This window comes from Coptis chinensis, chromosome 2 (genome assembly GCF_015680905.1).
Source record: "Coptis chinensis isolate HL-2020 chromosome 2, ASM1568090v1, whole genome shotgun sequence".
NCBI classification, from domain to species: Eukaryota; Viridiplantae; Streptophyta; class Magnoliopsida; order Ranunculales; family Ranunculaceae; genus Coptis; species Coptis chinensis.
Window position 1 is genome coordinate 42,510,395 of NC_141457.1, and position 10,242 is coordinate 42,520,636.

The following is a 10,242-nucleotide window of genomic DNA, read 5'->3' on the forward strand; positions in this document are numbered from 1 at the left end:
CCCCTCTTATTATCTCCACGTAGGCAGTACTTCCCCCTCTTATCACCGTTTTGGTGAAAAGCAAGGTGAAACTGCCCAATGTAAAGGTGAATATTAATCTCGGACGGGATGTTAGATTCCGTCTGGACGTAAAAATTGAAAAAACGCTCCGGTCGGAATGAAACATCCCGTCTGAAATTAAAAAAAAAAACGAAAAAAAGTCGAAAAATCATGCGAGATGGAATGAAACATTCCGTTAAAAAAAAAAAACCCCCACTTTTTTTAAAAAAACACACGAGACGGAATCTAACATCCCGTCCGAAGTTCACAACTTAGCCACTATGTCGGTTGAAGGTTTCACCTTGGTAATGACTTGGGAAAATAGTTACCATCGTTTTCACCTCTGCATTGGGCACGGGATTTGAACAAAAAAGAGGTGAAAATTTTCACATTCTCTTCTTTTTCACTGGGAATGCTCTTAAGAGTGGTCGCATTATAATCCAGTCGGCCCAATCCAGTCCGTGTCAATTTATGGGCTATTGGGCTGGAAATGGCCCAATTTCACAATATGCCTTAATTCACGTAATAAATGTAGAACCCATTACCCATTATAAAAGCAACACCAAACCCAAAGTCAAAACAAACACTACTTGATCTTATCTGCAGCAATGGCCTCTCTAGCTGTGTTACCTTCTCTTTCCTTCAAAACGTTTGCAGAGTTGTCCGAATCTGTTACTCCTTTTCTAAGGCTGGTAGCAATTCTCTCACCTCATTTTTGCTCTGTTTTGGGTTTGACCCGTTGCCTGTCCGAGAGTGCTATCAGGCTGCGATGAAGACTGCCCGCGGTCAGAGCTTTCCCTTAATTAATTTTAAGGGTGCGTTGATGGCCTCGCGGGCTTTTTCCCCAACCAAACAATAAACATTAGTGGGTGTTTGGTTCTCATTTTTTCAAAAAAGTATTTTTTCTTAAAAAACACTTTTATGAAAAAGTATTTATTCTAAAAACAGTTTTTCAATAAACATGTTTGGTTGTGACTTTTCTTAAAAGCTATTTTATCAAATCAGATTTCACACTATGTTTCTCGATATATTTTGGCATATCATGGCATAAATCACTAAAGTCTAAAACATCCGGGGAGTTCATTTGCCTTTAGCTCCAAAAGTGTTTCCTTCAAAGAAAAATAGTTTTTTAACTTAAAAAACAAGTTTTACCTAATTATCATAAAACAAGTTTTTGGGACCAAAAAATGTTTTTTGGATGAAAAACTATTTTTTTTTTAAATAGAAACCAAACACATTTATTTTTTCAAAAAATGTTTTTTCACTAATAAACACTTTTTAGCAATAAATAAATAGGATCCAAACACCCCCTTACGTTTCCTTTATTTCTATTTTGTGCACATATACTGAGGCTTTGTGTGTTTGTACTTTAGGGGGTGTTTGGATCCTATTTATTTATTGCTAAAAAAGTGTTTATTAGTGAAAAAACATTTTTGAAAAAATAAATGTGTTTGGTTTCTATTTAAAAAAAAAAAAGTAGTTTTTCATCCAAAAACACTTTTGGTCCCAAAACTTGTTTTATGATAATTAGGTAAAACTTGTTTTTTAGTTAAAAAACTATTTTTCTTTGAAGGAAACACTTTTGGAGCTAAAGGCAAATGAACTCCCCGATGTTTTTAGACTTTTAGTGATTTATGCCACGATATGCCAAAATATATCGAGAAACATAGTGTGAAATCTGATTTGATAAAATAGCTTTTAAGAAAAGTCACAACCAAACATGTTTATTGAAAAACTGTTTTTAGAATAAATACTTTTTCATAAAAGTTTTTTTGAAAAAATGAGAACCAAACACCCACTTATTGTTTTGGTGACATATTTGCCTAAATATGAATTTGTGCAAGAGTGAAATTGGGGATTCGCTTTGCTGCATAAACTCCATATGTTTTTGCTGCCTGTAATACCCCTACAATTATTCGTTATTGGTTAGGGCCTTGTTATTATTTGTTTTTTTATAATGTCTGATCCAATAAAATAAACTACGCCATGACTTTTTAAAATTTTCAAGGTAAAGAGGCACTGCTTTAGTGGAAATGAAGTCAGCAACTCTTGATTTCTGATTGCATTACAAATTCACTAGCCATTCATACATGTTATTTTCGGTGAATGATGTTTATTCTGGAACTCATAACCCTAGTATAGGTGTAAATGTTTCTTTTAGTCCCAAATTACCTTCTATTGCGCAGTTTACTATTGATTTTCCGGATATGCTACTGACCATAGCATATGTATTGATTTTGCAGCATGAGTTGCTATGTGTGCTTTATCCAGTATTTATCCATTGCTTTATGGATTTAGTGGCAAAGGGTATGGCGAGGAAGGTATACTTATTTCGATTCCATATTCTTCTTTGTATGAGACTAGAACTTCCGGATTAATTTGTAAGTTTATTAACTTCATTTTTTTTCTCATGCAAATACCTGTGGACTTCTCAGCATGAACTTTCTTTATTAGCTTCCGTGAAGACCATGAGCTGATGCACTTGCGTGATCTGCAGAAATTGGAAGGCGTACTTTGCCCCTCTCATCTTGAGGTTGGTTATTGTGCTTGACATTTTTCATACTGTCGTTCTTGAGTTTGTCATCGTGTGGTAATTTGACTCTCTGTTTATTTGCTGCTTCTCTCGCAGCGATGGAATTTGCTCTTAGGCAAAGCAAGGTCAACATAAAGATTTGGTAGGTGGTCATTCTACTCTTCTCGTTTTGTGTGTTTTAATCCTTGTCATTACTAAGGGGCTATTTGTTTTTTTGGGTTAAGTTATAAGAGGGTCTTATAAGACCATGTGTTATAAGAGGGTCTTATAAAGTGGTTTGTTTTTCATTTTAAGTTTCTCTTATAAGCACTTGTAAAAATAGAAAAAACAAATACATAACATCTTATAGATGGTTATTTGACAAATATAACCCTACTTTACATCACATTTAACATGAATAGATTAATTTGAAACAAAGATATAGTTTGATTTTCGATTTCAAATCAATTTTGATAATTAGAATATCGATTTTAGAAAACTACTTTAAATGGCAGTGGTGGTAGTAGTCTTAATAGCACGGTGGTGGTAGTAGTGGAAGTGATGATATTGGTCTTAATAACATGGTGGTGGTAGTGGTAGTAGTAGTAGTAGAAGTGGTGGATATCTTAATAACACAGTGGTGGTGGTGGTGATAGTCTTAATAGTACGGTGGTAGTGGTGGTGATGGTAGTGGTAGTGGAGGTGATGATATTGGTCTTAATAGCACGGTGGTAGTGATAGTGGTGGTGGTGGTTTTAATAGCACGATGGTGGTGGTGGTGATAGTCTTAATAATACGGTGATAATGGTGGTGGAGGTGATGATGGTGGTGGTAGTGGCGGCAGTGGTGGTGGTGGTGGTGGTAGCCGGTGGTGGCTAGGGCAATGGAGTTATTTGGAGAAGAAGATAATGAAAAAGAAAGAAGAGATAAATAAGGTTAGGGGTATATGGACGGGGGTGTTTGAGTCATTTTTCAAGTTATAAGACTTATAGAATTGAAGTAGATCCAATTTTGGTACTTATAGAATTGGAGCCTCTTATAAGACATTTCTAGTAGAATACCTTTTATAAGAGGCAAAAATACAAACCAAAAAAATGTCAAAAATCACTGGGCCACATCTTATAAGAGGTTATAAGACCTCAAGGTCTTATAAGAGGCAAAAACAAATGGCCCCTAAGTGTTTGTTTATTTTCTCATCGTCAGTATTCTTATGAGCTTCTGCTGCAATATCTACATAAGACACAGTCAATTACTATGCTGGGAATAATCAATGAACATATTAACTTTCAAGGTATGGCTTGCTATCATTCATCGATACCAGTATTGACTATTTCTTCATTTGTTTTCTTTGACTTAATGCTAAATAAGAATCCTTGTACTCATATGATCATATTCTTTGTTGACAGTTTCTCTGAATGACCTATCTCAATTTCTGGCGATCTTTGATCTTTGTAATATTAGTTGGGTCAAGATACAGCAAAGCAGATAAAATGAGAAAGAATTACGTTGGGGGGTGAGTCTAAAATTATTATATTTAATAGTCTAGAATTTTGATATTTAATAAATATGGAGCATTGGGCATTTGAATTGTTAATTAGAGATTATACCTGTGACTGGAACTTCAGACTGATGTTTCCATTTTGTCATTCAATTTTAAAACATCTTGTTTTTTTTTTATCTTTGACTTTGTTTTTATAGAAATATTGTTTAACAACATGCTTTTGTGAAACTGGAAAAGGCTGTGTATTACAATTTGCTGAAGAATTCAAGACACATCGACTCCCATCATTTTAATCATGTTAAAAAAGTTGTGAAGTGTCTGTTATCTAAACACTAGCTTTTCTGTTTGAAAAATCTCCGGTGGAAGAATCAAATGGACTTATTGGTTTGAAAATGCAGTTGTCTTATCCTTTATCATTTTCTGTTTCCTTATAGTTGCTTGTAGATTTTATTGAAGATCGTCTAGAGAAGGCGAGTAGTTTGCTGTCCGATTCTGAGAAAAACTGAAGGCGAAATCAAAGAGGGGGATGTGGATGAAAACAAGGTAATTCACTGATTAATTTGGGAATTTGACAATAGTTTAACTTCTAGCGATTCTAGTTCAACTTTCCACTGTGGTCTGTTCATAAATAAATTTCTTCTTTTGTTCTTTGCCAGAAGAAATTAGGGGGATGGTGGAAAGCAAGGAATATCTGTTAAAAAGTTGAAAAAAGACAAGATCGTTGGTACAACAGGAAAAAGTGTTTGCTCTGAGAGCAACACTGTATCCATGGCACCTCGAGTTAAACCAGAGCTTACTTTGCCCATATTGTATTCCCCCAATTCTTCTATTTCAACTTCATTCATTTATTAATATATGTAGTTGCCTAATTGAAATTGCTCACTAAATAAAGCCTTATGTTTGTCTGAAAGGACACTACACTTCAAAGTTCAAGTTATTGTGGCATATTACGAGGATGTATTGTTTCTTGTATAGATTTGTTTGCATCTGTTGTTACCAAGTATTGTTTGTTGACTTTACTAAATTGTTGATACTTGTTCCTGATTAATTCAAAAGTCATAATCATTGAAAGAGGGATGGAAATGAAACAGGTTTTATTTCCTACCCCTCACGCTCATTCATTTCCTCCCCGCCGGCCCCCCCCCCCCCCCTAAATAGAAAGCAATCAGATAAAATTCTCCTTATATCCTCTTTAGTTAGTTTTTAGTTGTTTGATGATTGACTTTTTTTAATATACATTTTGATCTCCGACAGGCAGAGAATTCCTTGATTCTCTACTCAAGTATTTCAAGAGCCCTAGATAGTTTGTTTTTGTTATTTTTGTCACATATTTGCCTATTTTGAGGGATCCTTACAGATTCTGACGATAATTTTTTTTTACAGATATAATTCTTATCACGATACAAGAATTAATAGATTGTCTAGCACTGCTTGGTAATCTAAAGAAAAAAGATAAATACCTTTCATATTGAAGTGTAGTCATTACTGAAGTTAATATTTAAGTTATATTCTAAAACTTTTAATGAATGAGATCAATTTAAAAGCATTTATTTATTTATTTTTATTTTATTTGTGTGTTACTATTGCTGGTGGAATTGTATTGCTCTAATGTGTTAACTAGAATGTCTGCAAATGTTTTCTCTATATTACAAAAAAAAAGTGTGGTGTCCTATGAAATTCAATTAAACCTAAATGCAAATATTTCTCATTTTTGTCTTTCCTAAATTACTTCTTCTCAGGCCTACAGAAGTATAACATTTACTTCTCGAGGACCTCAGAAATTGTGTGCAGTTGGGTACTACCATCAGTCTGTTTTTACTCATTTCTTAACACAATGGGTAATTAATTAACTGCCGTTGAACATTTCTGTGCTATATATCTATCTCATCCTAATTTCTGTTCCTAATGCTTACTTCAAATATTATTTCCAGTTTGAACTGTTCGTCAATATCTTAGGATGGATCGCTAGTTACTGGTGGATTCTCTGATTCCTCATTGAAGGTTCTCTTAACCTCCTCTTCAAATTAAATTTTTCTTTTTTAGAAGTAGAATACTGGCCTAACACTTCAAAGGCCCAGTTATTGGAGTCAACAGTCTAGTTATCAAACATTTTAATGTTGAATGACATCCAGAGATTTGGCACATCATCGAATAAGGCTACATGTGTTGGGAATTTCATTAATCTTGGGACATGGCAAAGATTGGACAAGGTATGTATCTCTGCTAAAAATTTCTGGTTTAGAAAGAGGGAAGATAAAGTTGTGCAATCCTTAAAAGTTAAAACAATAGGGTAAATATGAAGTTATGCAATGTGTTTATAGTTTTTGAGTTGGAAAGTCAGTAGTGTTTTTTTTTTGGTTATAGATGCAAGGAATAGGAGTATGATCTTTCAGATGCAAGCGCTCTAGAATCTAAATCTTACTTATTATCAGATGGGTTATCTGGAAATCACACAATAAAAAAAATTCAGTGTAAAAGTGAAGAAGTGTTACTTCTTGTAGTGTATACAGAAATGCATGCACGCTTATAACGAAATCATGCACACTTATAGTTAAAAGCCAACACATGCATACTCACAGATATATGGACTATGGACACTCGGTTCTAAGAAAACTTCATATAAGGATGCAAACCGTAGATAATAGCTAAAAATTAATAGATCGAGTGGAGAATTCTCAACCCGGATGCAAATTAATAAAAGACCCGGGCATCACTAGGATTGAAGCGCCAGCTTAAAATAAGCTCGAACGTCACTTAGAGTGACGTCTAGTTTAAAATTAGTAATTTCTAATAATGTAAAATAAGTTCGGACGTCACTAGGAGTGACATCCCTCTTTAATCATGACTACGACTTCACTCCAAGTGACGCTTGTGTTTTAAAGAGGGATGTCATCTTAAATTTCCCACTGGAACCTAGGTGGTGTGGATATTTTTATACTGTACATTAGACTTACATTAGACTGTTGAAGGAGTTGTAAAATTCTAGTGGCACCTATGTGGAGGTGTAACTCTACACCCTCCGTTGGAGATACGCTTATGGGGTCCCATTGACCCATTGTGAATCCTGATGGCAGCCTCATCAAATCTAAACAACCAAAGGTCTTTAGTTCAAGTTTCTTACATCGAAAATAGGTTTTTAGAAAGTAACCGTTCAGGTTCACTATCTCCTCTCCCTTATAGTTCCACACTCCCACACACAGTAAATTTGTTGCGAGTAGGACATCCCAAGAAGTTAAAATAGTTAAAAAAAAGATGAAAGAAATAATTGGATATGAGAGTGACAAGGAAAAGCTTGGATTTTCTTGTTATGTTATGTTTCTTCTAGAGAAACAAAATCACTTTTTGGACAATTTATTCATGTAAAGATGGTCTTCTGTATCTACAAGATTCTTACTTGGTTGCATACACTTGATTTTTCTAATTCCTCATGGAATAACCACAACTTAGTGCACATTTTATCAAAATAGGTCTTATGCAGAAGCAAGGTAGTTTGGCGTTCTCATAATATGATATTGAATCATTAACTAATTGTTATTTGTTATAATGATTTAGTGTGTCCGGTGGCATGCAAATTGCAACTACATTGCAACTGGTTCTAGTGACAAGACCGTGAGATTGTGGGATGTACAAAGTGGAGAGTGTGTACAGATCTTTATTGGTCACAGGAGTATGATACTAAAACACTGAAGGAAACCTTCCTAAAGATGTTCCAACTCGTGCATGCCCTAATCAAACCCTTATAAAAGGGAATGGAAACCAACAGTTGAGGGAGCCTGGAGGAATGCAGAGAAGAAAGAAAGAAAAGAAAAAGTAGAAATAGGAGAGGTTGAGAGTTTGGAGGAGGAAACTTGGAGAAGAAGTCAAGCCGCAGATCGCCATAGTTGACATGAGTTCTTCTAAACCTTGTTTTTCCTTTATTATTATGTGTAGCTAAATTCTAAGTCTAGGGCAGCCTTAGACTAATGTTTTGTGTTTTAAGATTAGTTTCAATGATTTTCAATACATTTATGTTCAAACAAATCTTCCAAGTTCACATCTAGTAGTAAAACTTTATCTTTCATATTGTATGTTACGTATCCATTATAGTTTGATAGTTGTCTCTATGAGATAAAACTTGTTTTAATTGTTACTGTCAAAGTTGGATATTACTCGTACCGTAAAAAAATGAGTAATCTTTTGATTTTGATCATTAGTGTTGAATTTCTAGAAGATGCATGTTAACTAAGATTTATCACGTATGTTTACATTATTGAGAAAGTTAGAATTATTTTTTCCTCATGCTATTCGTATAAATTATGGAACTTTGGAATTGATTTTAAGAATACAAACAATGGTTTAAGGTGGATTCAACATCCCTGAGTTTTCTCCATTAATAGTTCAATTAATTAGTTTTATTCTTTCATAGTTAGTTAAATCAAGTTTTAATTAATAGTTTAATCAATTTCCAAACAAATACACAATTATTCGGATTAGGTTAAATAGACTTTATATTTCAATTGTGGCGCCTGTGTCTATTACAATAGACCTTGTTCGCTTGTGAGTATTATTATATTTATTTAAATTGTTTAATTTCCTATCAGATTCTCACATTGTTGTCCACACAACTTTCTCACACTATTGTCCACACAACCTACATATAGAAGCTAGATGGATGCCTTTCTTATGGATGACGTCATCTGTGGCAGTACATCCCTTAAGGATTTTCTAGGAGTTCCATACTTGCTTGTGCCAAGCAATAGTGTTTCCATGTTTTCTGATAGTATCTTGTGCTGATTTGCATTAGAAGAAACCCTTGAGGTCAGGGCACCATACCAAGTAATCAAGTGGTTGTGAGATGTCTCGGAGAACCCCATTGGTGTTTAGACCAACAACATTTAGGAGAGAAGAGAGAGGCGTCAGAAAGACCAATTCATTATTAACCAGGACAGAACTCACCTTGGCAGTACACCCCCTAAGGTTATGGGAGCTAAGGCTTAAAATAGATTTAATGGCAGATGGTTGGAGCCAGTTGTCCCTCCACAAATCTATCTTATCACCGTTATCCACCACCCATTGGACTCTCAGGGTAATTTCAGCAAGTGCCACCTTAAAGCCTCCCCAAATAGAAGATTTTTTATAGTACTCGATGAAATCACCATGTTTCTTTCTGTATTTATTCTGCATAAATATTGTCTTATTGATGTCTTTCAATCTCCTAATTCCAAGTCCACTTTCAGAAAAGGGCTTGTAGACTTTGTCCCAGCTGACAGTTGTTGCTCGCCAGTCCAAAGAAAATTCCTAATACATGTCTCGGCTTCTTTGATCATAAGGGATGGCCATTTGTATATGACCATATTGTATATGAGAATGTTATTGATAACAGACTATATCAAAATGCATCGCCCCTGAAAGGACAGCATACGACCTTTCTAGCTAGACAACTTTCGATCTCTTTATCTTATCTAGAACAAGATAAATAATAGACTTAATAACTCTTCCTTGGGTCAAAGGGACACCATGATATTTTTCTGGTAAGAGGCATTCAGAAATATTCAGTTCTTGAAGTGTTCTAACCTTTCTGAGATGAGAGAAGGCATCGAAGAAAATCTTGCATTTTGCTTTGTTCATGAATTGACTTGATGAAGCTTGATACCTCTCAAGGAGTGAATTGAGGTGACGTATACCTCTAATATGGCCATTTGCAAAAATCATAATGTCATCCGCAAAGAGCAAGTGACTAGCTAGCCTCCATTCCCATCCAACACTTTTAGAATAGAACTTTACTTTTTAAGCTCTCTTCTTCCTTCCTTGTAGATTAAGTTTAGCTTTTCTTTTTCCACAATTTCAATAAAAGTAGAAGATTTCTTCTTATCCAATCCATAATAGTTAAATATCATTTGTTTTTCTTTGTTCTTATGCCTCTAATGGGGGGGGGGGGGGGTTCCTATTAAGGTAAAAGTAGAGGAGGAACTCCATTAATGGAGCCGTTGGAGCTTCAAACTTCATGAACCCATCTACCCCTTGAAACTCCAAAATAGTTCAAGAGGCTAGATGGGTTAGAAGGTTTACCAACCCACTTAGATATAAGGGATAGGTGAATCTTCACTTACCAAAGAGATTGAGATCGAATGGTGATGTGCAATTTATTTGGGGATTACAAGTTTTTCATGCTTCATTAACTTGTCTATGAGTTAATGAAGAGAAACGTTTA

The 10,242-nt window shown here is 34.8% G+C and overlaps 1 protein-coding gene across 1 annotated transcript; it reads left to right on the top strand.

The window, feature by feature from the left end:
- Positions 1–621: 621 nt before the first annotated feature.
- Positions 622–8,119, top strand: LOC147516102 (transcription initiation factor TFIID subunit 5-like). The gene is made up of 10 exons (XM_086593162.1): positions 622–854; positions 2,283–2,360; positions 2,475–2,572; positions 3,683–4,064; positions 4,487–4,595; positions 4,709–4,861; positions 5,792–5,890; positions 5,984–6,053; positions 6,185–6,262; positions 7,605–8,119. The coding sequence occupies exons 3-4, from the start codon at positions 2,516–2,518 to the stop codon at positions 3,968–3,970; spliced, it is 345 nt and encodes a 114-aa protein (XP_086449288.1). The 5' UTR covers positions 622–854; positions 2,283–2,360; positions 2,475–2,515; the 3' UTR covers positions 3,971–4,064; positions 4,487–4,595; positions 4,709–4,861; positions 5,792–5,890; positions 5,984–6,053; positions 6,185–6,262; positions 7,605–8,119.
- The last annotated feature ends 2,123 nt before the right edge of the window (positions 8,120–10,242 follow it).

What these genes read in the sequence shown, in the direction of transcription:
- LOC147516102 (XM_086593162.1), top strand. Translation starts at nt 2,516, where the DNA reads ATGCACTTGCGTGATCTGCAGAAATTGGAAGGCGTACTTTGCCCCTCT. An exon ending in TTTGCCCCTCTCATCTTGAG is followed by an intron (nt 2,573 to 3,682) that starts GTTGGTTATTGT and finishes TTATAAGAGGTT; the next exon opens with ATAAGACCTCAAGGTCTTAT.